Source organism: Larimichthys crocea, chromosome XV, assembly GCF_000972845.2.
Source record: "Larimichthys crocea isolate SSNF chromosome XV, L_crocea_2.0, whole genome shotgun sequence".
Lineage (NCBI taxonomy): Eukaryota > Metazoa > Chordata > Actinopteri > Sciaenidae > Larimichthys > Larimichthys crocea.
In genome coordinates, this window is record NC_040025.1 from 8,202,003 (window position 1) to 8,226,296 (window position 24,294).

General features: G+C 39.2%; 1 protein-coding gene across 1 annotated transcript in view; it reads left to right on the forward strand.

The window, feature by feature from the left end:
• The window catches only part of LOC104927451 (metabotropic glutamate receptor 4), a 168,388-nt gene extending 144,910 nt beyond the window's left edge, over positions 1-23,478 (forward strand). The window contains exons 7-11 of the mRNA XM_027288319.1: positions 3,838-4,038; positions 10,264-10,400; positions 11,899-12,834; positions 16,956-17,202; positions 20,127-23,478. Coding sequence (XP_027144120.1) covers positions 3,838-4,038; positions 10,264-10,400; positions 11,899-12,834; positions 16,956-17,202; positions 20,127-20,176 — 1,571 coding nt within the window. The 3' untranslated portion in view covers positions 20,177-23,478. The remainder of the gene's footprint in view (positions 1-3,837; positions 4,039-10,263; positions 10,401-11,898; positions 12,835-16,955; positions 17,203-20,126) is intronic.
• Positions 23,479-24,294: the final 816 nt, after the last annotated feature.

Below are 24,294 nucleotides of genomic sequence, written 5' to 3' on the forward strand. Positions count from 1 at the left end.
GGTTATATATTGAAGCTACTTAAACATTCAGAGGCTTGTCACTGATGGTAAATTGTCTCTTCTGAGCGAGGCAAATACTGGGGGAGAATATAGATAATAAGAGCAAGACAAACAAAAAGCTATTCATCTGTTTAGAGCTAGCACTTGTTAAAATAAAATGGCTCTGTTGAGATAAGAAATGGCTGCCACAGACATCTTACAAGGCGTGCAAACAAAATATGATTCCAGTTTGTCATCTGCTTCATGTCGAGCTTTCTCTTTTTTTTCTCCTGTTGTTATCTGATCACGGTGCCACTGTTTACCTTATCTTGTGTTGTGCTCGTGAGACAGTGAAAAGGCCAAGAACTCAAATACTGCCCCCTTGATTACACTAGGCAAATCATTTAAATTATATATTTATTTATTCATAATTATTACAAAATGTCAGAGCAATAACAGCATGTAAAAGCACAGTGAGTGCAATTTTCAGTACACCCATTAGCACACCAAATTGATTAAGGTTCCTTTGTTTTTATACATTATGTGTTAATGACTCAGACTCTTAGGCTTTCAAGTCACTCTTTGATGGTGCAAATTAAATGAGGTGCTGTAATACAAATTATTCAATTTCCAAACATTTCACCTCTTAAACTGAGTAAAAGTTTGGTAAAAAAAAAAAAAAATTCTACAAAAGCATCAAACCTTCAAAGCACAAGGGAACAGACTGACCATCTACTAAACTGATGCAAATGAACCTCAGTGTGTCATTCTTTTGGTTTCACTTTTATTCGCTCTTAAAGCATCGTCACAATCAATAAAAAAAAAAAAGCGGCATCCATAATTTTGACTTTATCTCTTGCCTTCCTTGTCTCTGTTCACAAAATTTATCATTTTCGAGGGGGATTCGCTTGCGGTGCTCTGTGATTCACATCCTTTTAAAACTCAAAAAAAAAAAAAAAACTTTTCTTTCACATTCAGGGAAATAACACTGCAGGCAACTCATTTCAGGCTGCACAAATCTAGGTCTGCATTCATTGAGAAAGAAGGAAATAAGCAAGACATTAAAATGAAGGAGATGCGGTGTTCAAATTGGTTGTAAATAAAAGGGTAAAGCTGTCAATACGCAGTGTCTATATTTACTCAGCCTGCCTCATCACGGCTGTACACTAAAACACTCAAAGTGTGAGATGGAGAGCGTGCCCTGTTCCTGTTTTTCACAGTTTTGTTACTTTGAACTTTAAGAATGAAGCACTTTGACTTGCAACTTCCATGGTTAACTTTATTTTTCAGGCTAAAGAAAAGGTTACTTTAATGACGGGTTCATAATTAAGACATGACAAAAGGACAGTTACATAATTATGAGGTCATAACTTGCGTTCACATCTCAGCTGTTCTATTAGTATTTTACCAACACCTGGTTGTGCTGCAGCAAATATATAAATGCAATGAAACACAGGCAACAAACAAACGTTTTCAGCGATTGACTATGTAACATTGCTGACTTCATCTATGTGCAAAAGGTCTTTTACATAAATGTTCGTTACCGTTTTATCCAGACATGACAGCACATTTACGGTAGGAGCCACAATGATCATGCGATATTTGGCAGTAGTTATGAGTGAGAGAGAACAGCGTTGAGTTGAAAATGTCATGATAGAAAGGAAGAAGACTGTTTTCTGTTCTCACAGTCTGCATCGCTGATGGATTTTCAAACTGATTTTGCTGTTGAAGCCTTGATTAAATGATCATCGTCTTGAGTGCAAGGGACACTCTTCCCCTGCCTCTTACTGTTGATCCACTGATATATTTTGATAATGATAATGGATCAATTTCATTATGAAGTTATTAGAGAGTGGATTTTGCTGCTTGCTTTATGGATGCTGACAGTTCACAAGCACCAAATGAAGGGAGGACGAGTTGGGATTTCTGTTTTATTGCCATTAGTTCTCCCGGTGTATTTCTTTATATTGACGTACTAATACAAGGAGTTGAAATAAGGCGAAGATGTGGACCTTCAGGGGACCTGATGTGGGCCGAATGAAGCCTGGGTGCTCAAACATGCCACCTGTAATGGCACCCACCTGCCAATCAAAGCAGCCACGCTCTTGATTATGCAAAACTTTAAGTCTTAATAGAATTTGAACAGGTGAGTTAAATAAAAATTCACCATCAGTACAGTTGTCACGAACGCCGAAATGAGTTATAGAGACCAAAACTGTTTTTTGTACCAGGCTGTAAACATTTTTATTTCTGCTTTGAAGTTGGGCATTTTAACATAGGGGCTTATGGAGATTAACTTGTTCTGTAGCCAGCTTCAAGTAACCGTTCAAGGAACTGCAGTTTTTGGCACTTAGGCATGGGCTTCACTTCACAGTCATGGAGGTCGCCGCTTGTTTTAGTTTTTTTGTGCATCTCTTTTGCCCCGGTCACACCGTAAGGGGAAAAAGAAGAATCAGCAGTGAACACACGTGGTTTCTGTCTATGTTGATCAGAACCACGTTGGTTTCTAATGTTTCGTTTTTTCTGTTGTAAAAAATGGAATAGGAAAAAAATGCAAGGTCTGTTTGTTGGATGACTTATTAAAGCATACAGTGAGAAACAAACAGAAAGAGGTGGAGCGTGTGCAGTAAGAGACAGAGTGTTAGGAGTGTGTGTACATGTGTGTGGGGAGAAAAGAGGAGGGAAAAGCAAGGTGAGCGGATTAAAGTAGTTTGTGAGTAAACACTAAAATAAGATGGAGAATTAAGTAGAATTAAAATGGTGACATAAGAAATAACCTACTGGAAACAGACTAATGTTAGTTACAATGTCATTCTCTGATAAACACCTTGTTCTCTCTTTTTTTGCCATGGTATCATATTTTAATTCTGGTTGCGTGACAACCTTACTTAAAGCAGTAACAAGCTGTCACTCTTTCTGCTCAATGTATCTGGTGGGGCCTTGGCTAAAAAAAAAAAAGGGTGAAGCTGCTAACTAAACCTTCCTTGGCGGGTTAACACATTTTCAAAGCATTAGAACAACCCGAGCTATGATTAATATACACCTGTCATAACTAATTACATTAATACTGAAGAATGATTAGGCCTGTCTTGCTGTGTCTTCCACTTCCCCTCTACCACTCTATCACACTCTGCCGTCTTGATTAATGGGTGTGAGATGGCACGTGGGGATAAACACTAAGACATCATATAAACTCCCTACCTATCCAAATTTTGCTTTGTATTAAGGAATCTTTGCTCATTGCCTGTTTTTTTAATTATCTTAAAATCTTTGCATAAGGCCAGAATTTCTGATAGCTGCATTGAGAAAGGCAGATTAAGATATATGATGGCGAGAGTCTTGTGAAATAATCTTGAGTGGGTCTAATCACTGAACGGCAGACCATAATGAGAAAGGCTGCACATGGGACCATTTTGGATTTTGTGAGGGGATTCTGTGATTGATGTCTAAAAGGAATAGCATATAATTAGTGGTTAACATGCACAATTCAATGCCAATCTCTCAATGAATTAAATATGGGGGGAAAAAAAGATGGGCTCACAATTGAGTAATCAGGCCTCTTGAAAGGCTATCATTAGCCTGATTTTACACTTCTAGCAATCACTGTTTAGTTCTTTTGATTGATTGTAGAGCAGCTTTTTTGTTCTGAATATTATTTCATTCATGTCAAATATTTAAGTTTTGATTGCCTGTCATGATTGCAACGAGCTAGTAAAACAGCATGGGAACATATGGAAGTTAAATTCAATCAGCGATTATATTTCTTGCAGAATTTCCTGCATCAAGTCAGTCCTACAGTATGTGGGGAATCGTTTCACGAGTTGTAACTATTGCGTTGTTGTGTGTGTTTTCTTTTAGACCATGAGCGGATCGGGAAGGATTCATCCTACGAACAAGAGGGGAAGGTTCAGTTTGTGATTGATGCGGTTTACGCCATGGCTCACGCTCTACATAACATGCACAAAGATCTATGTCCTGGAAAAGTCGGCCTCTGCAACAAGATGGACACCATCAACGGCACACTGCTGCTCAAGTACATCCGCAATGTCAACTTCACAGGTGTGTACTCCTAATTCTACCTAAGTAAGGTCACAATTGTACGTTACTGTAGGTTGACTGCACAATTTCTCTACAACAAAGTTCCAGGAAATACTTTTATCGCCTAATATTCTGCAAAAATGTATCATAAGAAATCTGCTTATTTGTACTAAAGCAATCTTGGATAACTATCATTCTGAGGCATTTGTGTCATGGAATCTGAGCCAACTTGTATGTCCTATTTTTGGGTTCACCGACATGCTCATGCAGATGCTTTGTGAGCGTACAGTGGTCTCCAATTATCAGGCTACTGAACGTAAATTACTCCCAGCAAGTATAAGAGGCTGAGATCAGTGGGAGGGTTGACAATCAGCAGCAGAACAGCGTGTTTTATCATCGTTGATGATGCGCAGGAACTGTGCTTTGTGAGATATCCCGCCCTATCTTGTCAGCTTTGACTTGCCCACGCAAGATCTCCTGCTTGACGTGCACAGGCTGGAGATAAAATTGTACAAATACTGTATGAGAGAGGGGAAGAGAGTTAAAACACAGCACCAGCAAAAAAAAGGGAGCAATAGTTTCCCAGTGGCTATCCAAGGTGCACTTAAAATCTATTTTTAGTGTAAAATAAAGTGTACAGTGATGTCGAGAGTTAGAAATAGGTTTGAAGTAAATACATGTCCAACACCGGTCACATGGTTTAGATCCTTTTATAAGTTACTCTCTGTAAAAACCATCAGCTGAACACCTAAAATGTAATAAAGAGACAAACTAAATGAGCTTCTGGGGTTTACATGCCATATTGTAAGACAAACTGGCATCCACGACTCGATGTAAGCCAATAAATCAGCCAGGCTGATGTAAAACAGACAGATACTCATCAGTATCAGGGTATATGATGGCCGATACAAGACACTGAAGACCACAGAGCACTGACAGGATGATTTTTCAAATGTAAATATCCTGCTTAGTATGTACATACATGACCTAAATTAGATGAGATTATTCTTTTGGGCCTTTCCAAGCTTTTTGTTTGATAGAGACAGCTGAAGAGTGACAGGAATGCAGAGAGAGAGAGATGGGGATAGACATGCGGGAAAGAGCTACAGGTCTGATTCGAACCCTGGGCTTCAGCCTTCGCCCATGGGGCATGGCTCTACCAACTGAGCTAAACAACGCCCAAAATCTTTGTGATTTTAACAGATTTCTAATCTTCAAACTTTTTACAAATCTCTAAAAACATCCATGTTGTTCAGTCTTTTCAGTGGTCAGGAAACAAAAACTAAAATCAAATAATAAACAGTTAAACCACACAACATGGACCATGGCTGAATTATTAGTTATTAATATCAGAGGTCACTGGAGTTTTTCTTACTTCTGGGACAGAACATGTACCTTATTTGAATTGTTTGTCGCTCATTGTTTTGCATAAGAACAACTAGAACATTTAAATAAAGAATATAGACTGAAGGGACTGCACTCACTCTATTTCTATTGCTACATGTATATATGCCCAAAAGCCTCCTCAGTTCATACAAATTATTTTTGGACAGAGCTGTGTTAGCTTATTGTTTTGAACAGGGACAGTGTTTTGTCTTCTGCTATTCATCTTTAATGACTGCTTTGACAATCTGGAACTTAAACCTTTCGACTACAGAGTGTAAACATGGATATTTATAAAAGGAACAATTATGCATATGTGTTCAGACTAAATTAAAGCCCAAACTTTCCACAACAGTAAGATACACTTTGAAGCTTTGAAAATTAATTATAGGCCGACATATACAAGAAGAGATACATGCATAGACAGGGCATGTGCATGGATTTAACCTGCTGGCTTGTGGAGAAATGATAAAAATGTACACAGAAGAGGGTCTTGCTTAGGTCAGCATTAGTGGGTATAGCAACTTGAGAAAATTATACATCAGATGAGAAGAGGGTCAGAGTGTCCATGCAATCACGCGGAATGCAATGCAAGCAGTTTGACACTTTCTTGAACCTACTCTACCCTCACAGATGATTATACAGCCATGGATACATTTATTGTATGACAATTACAGAGTGGGATCTTTGGGTGAGGGGCACTTACGCTATGGCAAGTACATGACAGGAATAAATTACAGTGATTGAGAAAAAACTATAATCTATGAGTAAAAAAAGAAGTTCTGGATGATGCAAAACACACCCACTGCTGCAGAATCAGAAGATGGCCGAGTGCCCGAAAGAACACAAAAGGAAGTATTTTTAGGTGGGAAGCAAGAGTTTATGCCCTGAACTAATGAGTCTTAAGGCCAAACGCCAACTTTTACAGCATAAATCTCAACACTGATCTACCAGCAGTTAGAGAGTTACACGAACAACATATACGTTTACTTGACAAGGACCTTTAGCAACTGTAAACAAAAGGTTGAATATTTGCCCAATATCATTATTAGAGCAGCAAAACCTCACACAGGATGTTAGCATGGTTGAATACATCAAACTGTGTGACTTGGTTTATTTGCATTTTCTACCAAACGGTCAACATCGGTATCTTTTACCAGCTCATTAATCTGATCATAAGTAGTGCTTTTTCTAAAAAGGTTAAGAAGCCTTATCACCGTTACCATAGTAGTGGCAGGAAACCGGCAAATTATCTATTTTAGAATGGCCATATGTATTTGAACAGTGCTCGCAGACAACACTGCACAGCTGACAGGAGCTTCTTATCATACAAGTTTTGGAAGGGGATGACAAACAACATACTGTGTTGCTTGAGTTGGATGCCTAGTTGAATTGCAAATGCACATTCTATAAGTGGAGTTGGGACGGGGGGAGGATGGGGGAGCTTACTTTCTTTAAACTCCATTCAAAACGAAGGCACGTGGTAAACTACAGCTCTCAAAGAATAGCAGGAACATGCATCACTTTGGCTGCTATCTTAAATTAAGAGAAAATGTACAAAACTGCTAAAATGAAAACTCATGCCAAAGTCATGACCTGGCTTTTGGTTTAGGAACCTACATTTGAATTAAGCATAGATGATGTATAATATCCTAGTTAATGTAAACGTTGTTTTGTTGGGATACTAAAAGGTTAACTTGACACATGTGTTTGCAGCAGTCTTCATCCCTAATGGACGCTGAAAGGAAACTCTGCAGCACTCAGCAGTGTTTTAGTGTGCGCCACATCTTCAAAGTCAAAACAGTGTTTACCTGTTCCTGAGTGTGCTCATTACTATGTAAGCAGGTCAGTCCTCATTTGTGTAAAATAAAAAAAAGGAAGAACATTGTTTAGAGGTGCATCCTGAAGTCATATTTGTTTACTTTTACAGGATAACGCATATCAATTCTCCCACTGGAGTAAAGCTTTAATGTGAAATACTGTATGTGAAATACTGTATATAGCAGGCTTCAGTTTTCAAATTTAACTACAATTCTTTATGATTTCCTTTATTTACGTATCATTACTGGAAGGCTTGTCAGCACTGAAGCCATTGGGGCTACAACAGGATGGCTAGAAAAATCAATGCTGCACTTTACCGGAATAATGCCTTGCTTTTAAGAGTCTTTCGGCACAGAAACGGAGAATTTAAAAAGGTTTTTGTACAAAAGCAGGTATATTCACATGATCCCTGTGTATTCAGGGAATTGTTTATAAGCTTCCATGCTGACTAAAGGAAAGAGGAAACCAAAGCACTACAGATATTGTAGATGAAGTTGATACTTATTGATGCATGGTATTGAGATTGTGATCCCAGTGATGCTGAACGAAACAGCTGCTGGGTATATTCAGGAATAGTTCAAACTCAGCTGTACTTGATGCTGCTTTGCCCGGGGACATTTTATTTTATTAAGTAACCTTGCGTAAACCTAAAACCTGATAGCGAAGCTGTGTTGGAAGTATCGTGAATAAAAGGTTGGCAAGTTTAAATAGTGATTTAAGGCTGCCTGTTTTCATGAGATTTGATTACTAATTTAATCTGGATATAACTTGAGGAAGCACAGAGTCACAGGCTCATATATTAAACATACACTGCAGAGTAATGTGCTCAGACATAACAGTAATTAAGATTATGCTGTGGATGTACGGTAGCACAAATATGAGCCACTGATTTGCATGAGAGAATAAAGTCTCTCTCTGCTCAGACCAATACAAACCAACCTATAATATAAAGAGTGTGCATAGAGCTTAATGATGGATTTTGCCTGTCCGGGGAACTAGGAATATTAAGCAGTGCAGCAAGGGTGATGTACAGTTGGAAAGACTAACTATTTCTGAGGTCTGTCATAAAAGAGGGAACACTGAAAATATAATTAACCCCACCATTAGACCTTAACTCTGCCCGATTGAACGACTAATAACCATGTAAGGCTTGGTCTCCATTTAGAGTAGAAAGAAAATCTCTGACAGCTATGAATCTTGGTATTTTTTAAATTACTGCTGAGTAAAACGTGTTAATTCTGTGTTCTTTAAACTGAATTGTTAGGCTTGTAACGAATACCCTCATCTAAGAAATCCGATTCACTCAAGCCACCTCTGCACTTGTATAAAATATGATCAAATAAAAGTCTGCTGATGAACTTCACAACATTTGCAAACACATTAGATTTCTTGTGGCTTTGGCTAATGGCTTTTAATGGAGTGGAAGTGCCTTTCCTTTTTTTTTTCTTTTTTTTCGTGTCTGCTTCAATAAACCAGCCTTTTAAAACCTGTAAGCAGTCTTGGAATTCCAACTAGCAGACCGCTGGGATAATTTAGACTAATTTCACAGCTTTTGTCACAACAGCAATGAATAAACGCAAATCATATTCATATATGTTCATATTATTCTCATCTGATTTGAAAGTGCGCATTAGCTGTCTCGCACACATTTCCCTCGTCGTCTCCACGCGGCATCCCAAAGCATTTACAGTCATACACAAAGCCTGTGTACTGAACGACCACATTTCGTGTTAAATTAACAGAACGTTTTACTTTACTATTTTTACGTGTATTTGTGCAGAGCTGTAGCTGATAGCAGTAGATATTTTTATCTGATTTCATGGCTTTCTTGTGTGGTGTTTCCTTTCCTTGCCTTTTTGCAAGTTAATAGGTGAAACTAATCGATTGAAGCAATCAAATTAGTAGAAATATACATCCCACTCAATTCCATGTATTGCTGAGATGGGCAAGAAAATTTTCATAATTGTGTGACTGCCTGCTGTTGTCTTAGACATGCCCTCTAGATAATGCAGCAGGATGATTCCAACGCAATTAAATCCTACGAGTTTTAATAAGACCTCTGAAATACACAAAGGTGCACAAGGGAGCCTGGTCTCATAACCCTGACTCACAGGTTTCCAAACTCTGACTCACAGGTTCAATTAACAATCAATACCATGACCTATTAAAGGGAACAAAACAGTGAAATGAATAATTCCTTTTATTCTTACGACACGGGAGAGTATAGTCAATACTTGTGGGACACAAAACAACTCCCAGATGCTGGAAAACACAGAGTCCGGTGACTGGGTGTGATGTATATTCATTTTCTGTTGCAGAAAAATCAGTCGATGTTGTAGCTCTGAAATCTACTGTACCAACATCCACATATTGACTGTGGGGCAATCCAAAACACATTTCAAGCAAGTTAACTAAGGGCATTTATTTTGCAATTTTCAAACCCCACTTCAACATGTTACAGAATTGCTGAGTATTGGAGAGAAAGCAAATTTGGTGGGAGCAAATAGACAGAGATGGGAATGCTATTAATGGTACTTTCCTCAGAGACGCTCTGTGGTTGGTTCTCATCACTGAATCTGTGAATTTCCGTTCCCTCATGTCACAGTTTTATCACAAGTTGTGAAGCCGGAGAGAGAGTTTGTAGGCTGGCTCAGAATCGGGTAGCAGAGGGATGAGAGAGACCTCAGAGTGGTAATCAGAATCAGTGCTGTCATTCGTTAGCACTCCGAGTGTGGACCTTGTGGATAACAAGAAATGGGGCAATAAGCAGAATGAAGGAGTGTGAAATGATATGGGAACATGAGCAGACAGCAGCCCTGGCTCTCCTCAAAGGACCAGGACAACATGGCTGTCAACATCTATTTTTCTCTCATCATTAACACCATTACAGCATTGGCTTGAAGTCTCCACGCAGTCTCATTTCATCTCGGATCATTATAAGACTTAACAGCTTGACTTTGTCTTCAAGCTTGTAGCATTCAAGTTTAAATTTGTCCTTTTAAAAGAAATACAATAACTTCTTTTTTTCCCCCTCATCCTCAGGAATTGCTGGCACCCCGGTGGTCTTCAACGTGAATGGAGATGCTCCTGGTCGCTATGAAATCTACCAATACCAGATCACAAATAACACCACAGAATACAAGATCATTGGCCACTGGACCGATCAGCTCCACTTAGACGTATGAATGTTTTAAATATTACTTGAAATATACAGATTAAAAGACTGTATGCTTTATTTTTCTGGACCAATTTTCAATGTGTAGCTTCACCAGGTCAGGAGATGAGTGTTGTGACCATGAGTCTCACAGATATGTAGGAAATAGATGTAGAGATATATGAAAGGCACCCTTCATAATTTACAATCAAGTCCACATGATCTTAAAAATACTTTTGTGAGTTTATTTTCTTCCACTAGTACCAAAGTAGTCTATTTCTTTAACATTTTCAGCTTTTCACAACTTATCATTTTTATTAAAGATTATGCTGAACGTATGAGTTTTATAGGGCAACATCCGACAGAATAATATTAATAATAAATCACTGTGTTCCTGGTCGGCTTTAGAATTCATAAACATACAGGCTACAAAAGCTTTAGGTCAGTATAGAGTGCACTGTACAGTATTTCTACTAACAATTATGCTCATATGAGTAGGTCTACTATGAGTATAAAGAGAAGACATCTTTTTGATTTGTTAACCTCAGTTCGACATTTGCCATAATATCATGATACAGCAATGCACCAGTATCCCGTTCAGCATCGACTACATATTCATGGTGCCCAGAGTGTTGCATATGTTTACATCAAAACTGCTTTGCTTTAAATGGCAGACTCTGTAAGGAACAATGTATCATGCATCATTTTTGTTGTTATGCATCATTTATACATGAGCCCCCGAGGGTTCTTATTTTGTTGACGTGCATACTGAAGGTATGGTATTAGATCCTGAGCTACTGCTACACAGATCAACTTAACCAGCATCACCTGCATGGCAGAGACCTCGGAGGAATATCAGGAATGCCATATGGAGATATTTTTTTAGACATAAAAACCAATCATCTAAACCAGCCAGATGTTTATTTGAATAATGAATATAACAGAATATTCCCCTATCCCTTTCCGCACCCTATTTTATTTAATAAGGCCTCTTAAGAAAACTGTGTTGTAGTAAAAATAAATCAGTGCAATGGCTCAGGCACATGGATACTGCACTGCACTCGTGTCGAGACTGCAGCACCACACAGCTAAACTCTGTTTACTTATCTTTCCTCCAGTAAGTGCAGCACTCCCTGGAAGTAATTAAACAGCAAAGTTGTTTCCTCTTGAGTTGTAATTCAGTGAGTTTACACAATGATGTCTTGATAAAAAAAAGACTGCTTTCATGGGGTGAATATCCCATTTAGGTTTTTTTTTTCTCTCTCCATTCTTGCATGCACTACTGTGTATGTAAACTAATCTAAGTGTTAATTGAATTGTGTCCCCATGCATTATGTAGCACGTTGTTTAATACGTAACAAGTGTAAGAATATGTAGTAAATCGTGTTAATATTTTCGCTATACTGACTGACACAGTATTTATTTACCTTGGGTTTGGATTTCAGGGGTGTGAGTCACATCATTGTTAGTAGGGTGATGAAATAATTTCTGCATTTCTCCCCTCTCAATATATTTCTCTCCAGACCAATGAAATGCAGTGGCCTGGCGGGAACCCAGAAGTCCCCTCCTCTATATGCAGCCAACCCTGCCGTCCTGGACAGCGCAAGAAGACCGTGAAAGGAATCCCATGTTGCTGGCACTGTGAGAACTGTGATGGTTACCAGTATCAGGCAGACACTTACACCTGCAAGATGTGTCGCTTTGATTTGCGGCCTAATGAGAACCACACTGGCTGCGATCCCATTCCTATTGTCAAGTTGGAGTGGAGCTCCCCGTGGGCAGTCATCCCAGTCCTTCTTGCAGTCCTGGGCATTATGGCTACTCTGTTTGTGGTCGTCACCTTTGTTCGCTACAATGACACACCCATTGTTAAAGCATCAGGTCGAGAACTGAGCTATGTGCTGCTGACAGGTATCTTTCTGTGCTATGCTACAACATTCCTCATGATCTCCAGTCCTGATGTGTTCATATGCTCCCTGCGACGGATTTTCCTTGGCCTGGGTATGAGCATAAGTTATGCAGCACTGCTTACCAAGACAAATCGGATCTACAGGATTTTTGAGCAAGGCAAGATGTCAGTCAGTGCCCCTCGATTCATCTCCCCAGCCTCCCAGTTAGTCATCACATTCAGCCTGATATCCGTGCAGCTCCTTGGGGTGTGCATCTGGTTTGGTGTTGACCCATCGCAAGCCATCATCGACTATCAGGACCAGCGTACAGCCAATCCTAAAATGGCCCGTGGTGTTCTGAAATGTGATATATCAGACCTGTCCCTCATCTGTCTGCTGGGTTATAGCATGCTGCTGATGGTCACCTGCACAGTTTACGCCATCAAGACCAGAGGGGTTCCCGAGACGTTCAACGAGGCCAAGCCAATCGGCTTCACCATGTACACCACCTGCATTGTATGGCTTGCCTTCATCCCCATCTTCTTTGGGACCTCACAATCAGCAGAAAAGGTAAGTATTAAATTTCAAGTATGGTGAAAGCATAAAAACTATATTTTTCTCCAGATGCCAATGCAGTCACCAGGCTTCCACCAATTACTGTACAATAGTTAGAGTACCATGGCAGCTAATCCATTCATTTGTGCATGTTAGATGTCAGCTTTACATTTGGAGTTCTTTTATATTCCCTGCCACCTTGTAAAGAAAATGGCCATTCAAATTATGTTTGCTGTACAGCATCAGCCTCTTGTGTTTGTGGATGCTGCCACTATTCATCATGAAATGAAATGGCTTTGTGCTCCACTGTGAGGATTACAAGGTTTTTAAGTCCATTCACCTCAAGTTTTCTTGGATATGTTTTCTTTAATTGTGTGTTTCTGTGTGTACGTGTGATTGATTCAGCCTCACTTGTGAGGTGGGAATACAGAGGAGCCAATCACTGCACATTCATGCTCACAGAAATAGATAACGCAGGTTTGAAGTAGCATGACATTACTGTTGCTGTTTGATGCTGCTCGTCAGGAGAAAGTGAATCAGAAATTACCTCTTACAGGTACTAATTTTGAGGTTGTTCAACGCAAATGGAGTGGAGGAAGAGTGGAAATGTCAAGCTAGTGATCGCAATAAAAGCAACAGTATAGGGAGGCTGTGGTTCTGCATAATATCAGAATTTAAATTGTCAACACCATGAAATAGTGTGTGGTTAAAGGCAATGTAATGGACTTTTATACCAGCAAAGTGATAGTAAAGGGAAATGCCATAAACCTTTTAAAATATAGCGCTTCATGTCAGAGAAATTGTGTTTCTTTGTCCACAGTTTGAATAAAAAGGTAGAGTTGTAGTAAACCAATAATATCTGGAACAAGTAAACGTTTGGAGACTACCATTCATCCAAATGACTCATTTACTGGCAGCCCAACTTTTGATAGATGAAACAACCTGTAATTGGAAACTTCGTCATCTGTACTTCTTATTGCTCTCAGTATCAGCCCTGCTTCGTAACACAAGTAGTACATTTCGTCATGGCGGTCAGGAAGACCCAACTGGGAGAGTAAAATACTTAGGCTCAAGTCATGTTTTGAAGTTTCTCTCTGTCTGCCATGTTCAATACTGTAAAAACAAAAAAAAGCACAACTCCTCAAATAATTAATTAATACATTAAATAATACATGCATACATTTGGAATAAGCTTGTGGCAGAACTTACAATCGATTAGATCTTTTTTAACCAGATGGGTTTTATTTTGATTTGTTCAAAGCCCTTTAGCATTAACAGGCAGCAAGTCTGTGGCATAAAAGTATGAGGTTGCCCAAATGGTGTCACTCTTAATAATGTTCTTGTTGTTGGTGGTGGACTGTAGAATGTGTGTGTGGGAAGGATCATGCCACAGGGATAATCAGTTTAAGATTTTCTGATGGAAACATCTTTGTGAGCTATTCCATGCACGTAAACACAGCCAGTGATGAAACAGGCAGCCAAATCCAAATCTGTTCTACACCAAAAACTATTCCAAAAAACATTCTGTTGGGATTTGCCCTGCAAATTTTGTTTTGTTCAGCTTTCAGAAAAGCAATTTAGTTTTATTTCCCCAGATGGATTATATCCTGTTTATTCATTAAGCACTGTCCTATATACACCATTAAATATTAATGCTTTCTTATTAAATGTGCATGTAAAATAACACAGTAACAGACAGACATCTGAAAGCACAATTTTTCCGTGGTCCCTGTAAACAGTGTTGTCCCATTCCAAAGAAACAGTAACTGATGTATATGAGACTAAACCAAATTGAAGTTTAAGCCTTTTTCATGGCAGAAATGTTGACTCATAGCAGCAAAAGCACAGGTGTTACTAACAACAATTGTTCTCGTCAAGTTTCCCAGTAAGCCGTGACAGTGTGACAGGGAGACATCATGAACAAAAACCTGGACCGAGAAACTGAAGCAGTTCCTGTAAATGGAATACAGCCATCGTTAGATTCAATATTTATACCTGTGCTTTGTCTTCTGTGACATATCTCGCTAAATATAGAAAATAAACCATTTTGCTAATCACTTAATGTAATTCCATCTACGTCCAGAAAACCTTAGGCCAAAAGTATTTAGATACAGGGACTCGGAAGAGCCGTGGTAGTGCGTTCCTGTTCACAGGCTTTGTGTATAGGTAGAGACAGCCCTTGCAGCTGTCTGGATGAGGGATCTGATGCCTAATGACAAAAAGGAGGAATCCTGCTTCAAAGAAACTTCATAATAGCTCAGCCCACTGAGGTTTCTGTCCCTAGCCTTGTTCCCCTTGCTGTACCGAAGGAGCAGATTGGCAATCATATCGGCGTGTCAGGGAAAATTTATGTCACCAGAGCCGATGAAAATGGACAAAGGTCTTGGCTCCCCTCACAGAGTGACTCCTCTCTGTACTCCAGAGGGGTAGCAATATTGTTCCAAACTCACCCCAGGCCACATGTAATCTCCTCAGGAGATTACAACACTCCCCCCCCTCCATCACCAAGGAATTCTCATGTTCTGCTTGCAGTATGATGGAATACAATGCCCTAACGCTTCAATTTCGCACTGACATCTTTTTCTTAACTGACATGGCTTCAGGAGGCTTAATTTGTGCCAGTTTCTATATAGTGGCTGTTTATATTACATCAACATGCATCACGTATGAGAGGTGATGTAATTCATTTCAACAATAGTAATAAATAGGACGAATTTATGTCGCGTCTTACCTGTGCTATGCATACACAAACACAAGCGTGCTACTCAAATACTCGCCTGAAAACAACCTCCTGTATGTAATTTGACATACTACAATATACATATTGTTTTCCAGATTCATTCTAATAGACATTAACCTGCAGTATGGATGCTCATGGTGCTGGAAGGGTTTGTGCAAAGCATCATGAAAAGGGAAGAAAAACGAGCTTACATACAAACAACGTGTCATAACCCCATGTTGGGAAACACAATTTAGAAGTGTTGACATGCTAGCGTTTCAGGGCCCTGTGGGCTATTCCCAATGCCAAATGACTTAGTCATTGGTGATGTCTGCAAATGTAATGTCAGGAAAAACCTCAGGCAAATCTGTTTGAAGGATGCCTGCCTGCTGTGTTGCCAACGTACACTCTTGTGTTTAACTTCAGAAAGACCTCTCTTTTCAACCAAGGGCCAACATGAACTGGTCTTCCTCCGTTTCCAAATTAATGTTTCTGACACTTTAAACAAGTCTTTAAATTAAGACTCATTAGTATTGTGATTATTTTCATTAAGTTTGTAATAGAAGGACACTCTTAAACTGAAGGAATCATGTTCTCACATTTTCTAAAAAGGTGCACCTGATGTGTAAAAGCATTTTATATCTGTGTTTCAATATCAAATCTGACCTAGCTATTATATTTTTTTTACAACCACTGCGCTGACTCGCCACATTCTCCACGTCGACATATCAGAGGTGGACTATGCTCTGAGCTCTGGGATGATTATCATAAATAAAAAATTACTTGCAAGCACTTTTAATATGCTATAGGATGTTTCTCTCCTCTCCTCCCACGGTTGTTGCCTGTAGCTATATATCAGCTACCCAGCTGTGAGTTGCAGCTGTCACTGGCTTTGCAAAGACACACAATCCTTATGCTGTTGTCTAAAACCTCAGGGCAAAAAAAAAAGAAAAAAAAAAAAGACATCTATACATAGACTAGAGACTGACATTTCTATTAGTTGTACATCACAAATATACAAACACAGCAATGAAAGCAGAGGTCAGGAGAGATGAACCAAGCATATAAAAGTATTGAAATGCACCGTATGCCATCACCATGTTTTATTATAAGATGATTGTGTGATACTGTGTAGTTCTCCTACATATAAAGCAGTGATTTACATGCCATTACTCGAGCAATGTTGTGCAGTTCTACATGCAAGACTACAAAGCAATCACATGCTTCCTGCAGCTTTATTAGAAAACTGGCTCTCAGAAGAAAATATATGAATTAGATTATCTTTGACTAAATTCAAATTAGTCAGGCTCTAGGTGGCACAACCATCATTACTGTGTGCACAGCTTGACCATTACTGCCCATCACTCACTGAATGATTCTGTTTGTATGTCTCTCCGCCATTTCTTCCATAATACAGATGTATATCCAGACAACAACCCTGACCATCTCTGTAAGCCTCAGCGCGTCAGTCTCTCTGGGAATGCTCTACATGCCCAAGGTCTACGTGGTTCTCTTCCATCCAGAGCAGAACGTACCCAAGCGCAAGCGCAGCCTGAAGGCTGTGGTCACCGCGGCCACCATGTCCAACAAGTTCAACCCCAAAGGCGGCCTGAGGCCCAATGGAGAGGCCAAGTCTGAACTCTGTGAAAGTCTTGAAACACAAGGTTGGTATAACACCTGACACAATAAAAGGAAAAAGAGTTGCAGTGGACGTGAACCAGGAGTCGCTTTTTATGCTGATGCGCTGAGCTGTTTCTGTGTAAAATAGTAGCAGTTATAGAATACACAAAATAACGAACTACATTACAGTAATTGGTGACTGGTTATTTTACACTTCAGCAGTTTGGGAAATTAGCAAGCTTTACCAATTGGTGTGGGTTTTTTTTATGTTCTGCACAAAGCTAAAAGAAAATGTTTTAAATCAGAAAAGGAAGTAAGTTTTTCAGTTTCACTCATATAATGCTGCATTTTGAATACATGGAGCCAAAAAAAAAAAAAAAGTTCAATTCTCACTAACTCTCACCACACTGGATTTGTGAATTAGGAGGTGTGACAGGGTGCCCACACTAGTCTGATTGTGAAAGGGCCGAAAGAGACGGGTAGCTCAGTGTTGGAAAAGAGGATATTTCAATCACCAAGATAAAGTGTATGAGTAGGCAGTCCCAGTGTGTGGGGAGGAGGGGGGACTTAAATCCAATCAAGCAACCACACATGTTCTGATTACTGAAAGTCCTGATTTTATACTCTGACAAGTTGAACAATATAGAATGATGTGTATTAGGACTGAAAAGCCCGCGCCCACACTTGCATGTATGCCTTTTTTTTCTAACCTCAAAATGGAGTGGTTATATTTTATCCAATTATACAGGCCATTCATTAGGTGCTGATTCTTACCCTCTGGTTTGAACTGTGAATCTAACCACTGCTCTTTGTGCTTATGTGTCAGACTGTGTTGAGGGAGGGGAGCCTTGTGAGGGACTTTAGACTCTCAGGTAACCTGATTAGACTCGACGGCTTTGCCCTTTTTATTACCTTTGAGCACTTTTATCCTGTTCATTTCTGCTAAATGTTCACCACAACACCCGTGCCTGCCTATACTATGCACAAAGCATCCCCGGCTGCCCCCTGTGCTAAAATGCAGCACCCTGAATGACACGACGCAGTAATCACGCCTTCACAAATCCACCCTTGACCAACAGACATCAACTTGGATGGACAATATTGGTGTGTGGTGCTGTAAAACGGCCAATCAGTATGGGGAAGCCTGTTAATGTGGGAAGATGACACCACTCCGGCTGAGTGCAGGAGACAAGCGATAGCCATGTGTCCCCTATAATTTGTTTCCCTGTTGGCAAAAGAAGGAATTTGCAGTAATGGGACAACAACAACAATGAGAGGGAACAGGAAAAGACAGATGGGTCTGCCAGCCCCAATTCTTTCTGGACCATCTATTCTTTATCTTGGCCTTGCAGCACATAAATATTCAAATAAGGTTCATTTATCAATGCTTCTCTTGGAAGAGATGCTTTGGATGAAATGGAGAGAACACCGCCCCCATTCACACACCCAACACGGCACTGACAAATATACAGAAACATTTACTATTACACATCTCTCCTCTACAGCACTTTTGCCCCGACTCTGGCTTTCAGCTGTCCTCTGATTGGATTCATCCCCTCTGACATATTCAATCAGCCAAGGCTGCTGTGGGCAGATTGGCAGATTGGTAGTGTGATTACCACCTCCAGGCATGCTCACTGAGGACGGTTTTATTTATATTAAAAAAAATAATAAAAGACACGTACACAATGACACGTTCACACAGACATGTGTGCACAGAAGCATGACTGCACACATACACACAGGTACTGTATGATATGATAGTCATGTCTGACCAGCAGCGTGGGCTTGTTACAGTCACTGTGGTCTGCCCTCCGGTCATCTGTCTTATGTGTTTTATTCACAGCTGATATCATTGAAACACGGAAAAAATGGAGAATAATGGGGGCTATTATCAAACACTGATGACGCACTTACAGTGCCAAGTCAGATCACGTATTGCCGTAATAGCATTTTACATCTGATACGTTTTCCAGTTCAGAAATGTTAACACACCGACTGACTGCTGCATGCTTTGCTTGGTGCACAGAGAAATCTCAGGTCTTTGCATGTGGTTTAAAGAAAAAAAAAAGAAAAAAGACTTGCACTTGAATGGTTACTATTGCATTTTATACCACTGCTGTGATCTGCTTGGTGGCTCTATATGATGCATCTTTTGGTACAATTTAAAAGATACAATCAGCTGTGAGGAAAACATCATGGCAGAGTTTCCCCTGATTTCATGAATGGTAGCGTAATAGCAGGTATTTATATTGATATTACCATCGCCACAGTGTATGGGTCTGATTGCATCTGCATCACTGTCTTGATGATGATGTTAAAATGTCTGAAGCGGTACCATGTACTATAATCTATGATCCAATTCACTTTTAGTTATGTAAAATATCCTTTTAGAGCCGATTAGTTTAATTGCCGTTTAGTCGTTAACTCATTGTCAAATATTCTGACTCCAGCTTCTCGATTATTCTGTTTTATAATCAATGTAGATTGAATATATCAGTTTCAGGGTTGAAAACAATGAATCTGATCACAATTGTGTCATTTCATAGGCTAGACAATTAATTGACGAAGCAAAAACCAATCAGGAGATGAATCAGTAATGAAAATAACCATTAGTTACAATTCTAATCTATTTTACTATTTATGTTATATTTTTATAACTCTTTAATCACAGTCTGACTTATGTCTCCCGCTTAATAAATGACACATTTCCATTTAGTGCAATGCAGCTAGAGGAGGCATCGCTGCTGTAAATAGTTTTTACATTACAACACCTGCTATTATGATTGGTTCCACCTGCACCTGTTTGATGAAGTCATCCATAGAAAAAATGAAAAAAAACTTCCCATCAATCTAAATTGCGACATGTGCTCTGGAAGATTAGTTTCACGCCTATTTGAATCACAGCCGTTGCATTTTTAACCCTTTCCTTCCTTCCTTCCTTCTCCTCCTACACCTTCACTTACAGCGTTGGCCTCCAAGCAGACATACATAAGCTACAGTAACCATGCCATCTAAGCCAGAGACGAACCTTGGAAGCGGAGCGACAGCCTGCCTGAGGAGAAATCACCTGATTCTGGGGGGAATACTGGGGAAATACTAGAGGACTTCCAAGCTTCTACAGCAGAGAGGACCAGGGGTGGAAAGATGGGAATTTGTCACTCCACAAACAGAAAGGATGTCATATTTTTCTAGAGAATCAGGTACAGGCTCGAATGCCAAATTTATGAGAAATTAATAGATTTGCAGTAAGGAGATGGGAGACGTAAGGGAGATTGGACAGTTAATTTTCCTCTTCCCACCCTTTCTGAGACACGTGAGCGCTGAGTAGTGACGTTTCCAGATGCAGGCTGATTGAACCCACCTGGAACCTACAGTATGTTTTCCTTCTGAAGTGTATAGCACACATTTTCAGCTTCCCCTGGAGCTGAATCGTTTGTCTCATTTCAACAAAAACAGGGGAAAAAAGTGTTTTTTTTTGCTCAAGTCAAATACAGTTCACAAGATGAAGCAGTATAAAAAAAAAGTAATTTTTGGTTACTGGTATTATTGAGGTTGAAAGCTGCAGTACTCTTCAAACTGTACATGCCTTACTACGGTACATTCAGTATTCCTACATATCTGAAACTGAAAACAAAGCAGTGGGTCATCCCAGATTTTTTTTTTTTTTTTAAATAAATGTTTCATAATAATGATGATGATGACGCCATCATTTTGGCAAACCTAGTGTACAGTCCCAGAGCATGCTTGTGGGAGCATCACGTGTACTGTGCTGTGTTGTCAACGTCTATGGAATGCAACATTTGTCATGGTTGTCATTCACAGTGGAGATGTCATTTTGGACCATTACCCACTGGGTTACCCTCTGCTGAATAAAGAGTACTTTCAAAACAAAGCAAAACAATAAAAAATAAAAAAATAAAAAATTGCCATGGAATATCTTTATAGTTTACACCACAGTCAATAAATGTCAGCCTGGACTTTGAGACTTGTTGATGCATACTTTTTAAAAAAAAAACATCCCAGATTTTTTTGGCCCTTATTTATCATCTGCTTGTTGAAGCCTTTGCAAATTCAAGAAGTTCGTGAAACATTAAAGTCGCCCCATTTGTTAAATTTCCATCCCAGACAATATGAAAGATGAATTCTTGACACTTGACACAGAAATGACAGTGTTATTTACACATTGTTTTCTATATTTGTGGATTTCTATGTTTAAAAGAAAGAATTCAAAAATATATTTTTAATTTTTATAGCAGTGGAGCTACGATAACAGTATATTCTTTCTTTAAACGCTTGATTTTCTAAGGAATTAAACAGTGTTGTCATAACAGGGTTATTATTTTTAAAGTGTCACAGTACGATATGATTGGTTCACATTGGAGAGAATTACAAGGGAACACTGCTGTGTTTTGTGGTAGACGTGGAGATAATTTGTGTTTCTTGCCAAGATTTTTTTTCCACGTCCGTGTCATGAATTTTGAGGCTACAGCAGAAATGATTAATGGAAGTTTTAAAAGTAATTTGGGTACAAAATTAGGCTCATGTAGATCCTCAGCATGACGACCCATTTGGAGAAAGTGCACGCTCAGTTCAGACAGCCAAAATGTTAAAGATAATTAGTTGGATGACGTGGTGTGGGATTTTCTTAAGGAGGCAGGCTCAAAAGGACGTTTTTAATGGCTAACACTATAGCCTATGTTATGTTCTCCGCAGGCTTGGGGATAGTAATTGTAATTTCCACATATATGCATATTAAATAGTCACTTCATTGAGCCAAAGCAGGCTTCGTAATGATAAACCTGCATTAAGTAATAGCGTTGCTTATACTGTGGATCCAGGGTCACTTATACTGCGGATCCCACTGAGAATTAACACTGAAGTCTGCAGCTCTCTGAGGCTTTTAGCTTCATGTGGCGCATTGTTTGGGTTTCTTGCAAAACACAGACTGTGTGGTTGAGTCTTAAGACACTCACCAGTCCCTTGGGAAGTTAAACATATTTTCAGCAAATGTTCAAAAGGAATTAAAGTTAACCAGTGAATGTAAATGAAAGTTTAACATCTAGCGACTCTGAGAAGAGAGATAAGGGTAAATTAATACTAGACTTCTGTTCATCAGGTAGTCAGACGCATGATATGAACAGGATATTGTTCTGTTTGAGGAATGTGAAAGCAGGCGGCAGTTTGCTAACATACTGATACGCCAATTTGTCTCAGGTTTGTGTTTCTGTGTTTGTTTTGGAGTCTTTCTGCTTCTTGTTTAATGCATCCTTAAAGTTATAAGAAGCTCACATTGACACATTAATTTTCATAAAACCTCTCAGTTTTAGATCAAACCGAGGTGTACAGGGGCTTGATAAATAAGGGCCAGTGCCTCCATTCTGTGCCTCATATTCCATTAAACTCCTCTTTCCGTGCATCCTTCATGGTGTCGTTTGCGTTGCATCCATTCCGTTCAAACATGATGAAGAGAAGACTCAATGTACAATTTCTAATTAAGTGTGTAAACTCCATTTCCGTCTGCAGTCTCTAAAGTATTTGTCATAAACAGTAACTCTGGAATTTGTCTCATTAAATGTTATCCTCAGCAATGCAAAAATGTGTATGTTGCATGTCAAAACTCATAACAAACCATGTGAACAATTTAAGAGAAAGGTATAATGTCCAGAAGGAAAACTACTGCAGACGATTATAAATAACTAATATTTTGGTTTAATAAATGACTCAGCTTCGACAAAAGTCTAGGGTGTTGCCGCAAATGTTGTTTTCTCATCATTTTGATATTGATTGAAGTATCGTTTGTGGGATTGTTTGTGTTTGTGAATATGATAATTTACTGCTTTTTTTTTGCCACGACCCCTTCCCCCCCCCTTTTATTTTTCTCAAACACTTTGTCTGTGTTACAAAATAGAATATGTAAGTGCTGACTGAAATTAAATGGCAAGTTAATGTACGTTATTAAAATGGATTGATCATGTCTGCTTTATGTACTGAATTATTTAAAAAAAAAAAAAGAAAGATAAAAAAGAATTACAGTGCCTGGATATTTATGAATTATCTATAGAAAAAAATTAAAATGTGTAGAGCATGTTCATTTTTATACAAGATATTTCTAATAAAAGACTGTTTTGCTAATAAAGTGTTGCTCTTTCTTCTTAGTTACCAAGTCAACAGAAAATGTATTGTTTTGAGTATACAGTATTTTACCTTGTGCTACAGTGTGTAGTTCCATTGTCGTAAATTTGGACAGCGATACATATTTACCGTTACATCATTTCTGATCAAAAACTAGCGAGTCGACAACTTTGCGAACAGCCAAACATCAAGCAAGTGCAACAACACAAGACATAGCAGCCAGCCAATTACAAATCTAGTCCAGGAGCAAGAAGCCCTACTCAGCACCTCCAATCCTCTTGCCAAAAACTGTCCCAGATTTACTTTTTGTCTAACACCTCTTGCTCCGTCTCTCTCACTCTGCCATGCTCTGCTTCTGCTAAGTCTGGTTACATTTCCTGCTCGCCAGCACCCATTCTGGCATCACCCCCCGTCTGCATTTCCTCTCTCTCAGGGTCTGAAAACCTCCTCTACCTCTAAAATGCCTGCGGTACAGACAGTAACAGTGTTATGAGCTCCCAGTCCAGGTAGCATGGATAGTTATGTGAGCTAACAGCAGCTCTCATTAAGTTCCATCCAGTTACTTTCCAACAAAAACTACTAACTATAATTTATCTAGTGTTAGGATTTGTTGCTTGACATTGGAAGATTTTAGACTATGGGCATTTTCTAGTATTTAATTGACAAACCATTTAACTGAGAAAATAATTTGCAGAATAATCAACGATTTATGTAATCATTAGTCGTGCAATATACAGAACAGTAAAGTTTGCCTTTCCAGAAGAGCTCCTATTATGGAATGGCAATTTCATGTTATGTCAAACGCACCTGGAAACTGGTGGATAATTTATCAACATGATTTATAAAGACTGGAAAGCTAAATTCAGATCACACGCACAACAACTCATACTGGGATGGCCCAGAGCTAAAACCTATACGTCCCCTGAAAGAATCAGGACTTTCCATCTTGTCGTTTTCTCTGCTGAATCATAAAGCCATGTAATTTGCCAGAGGAGAAGCTG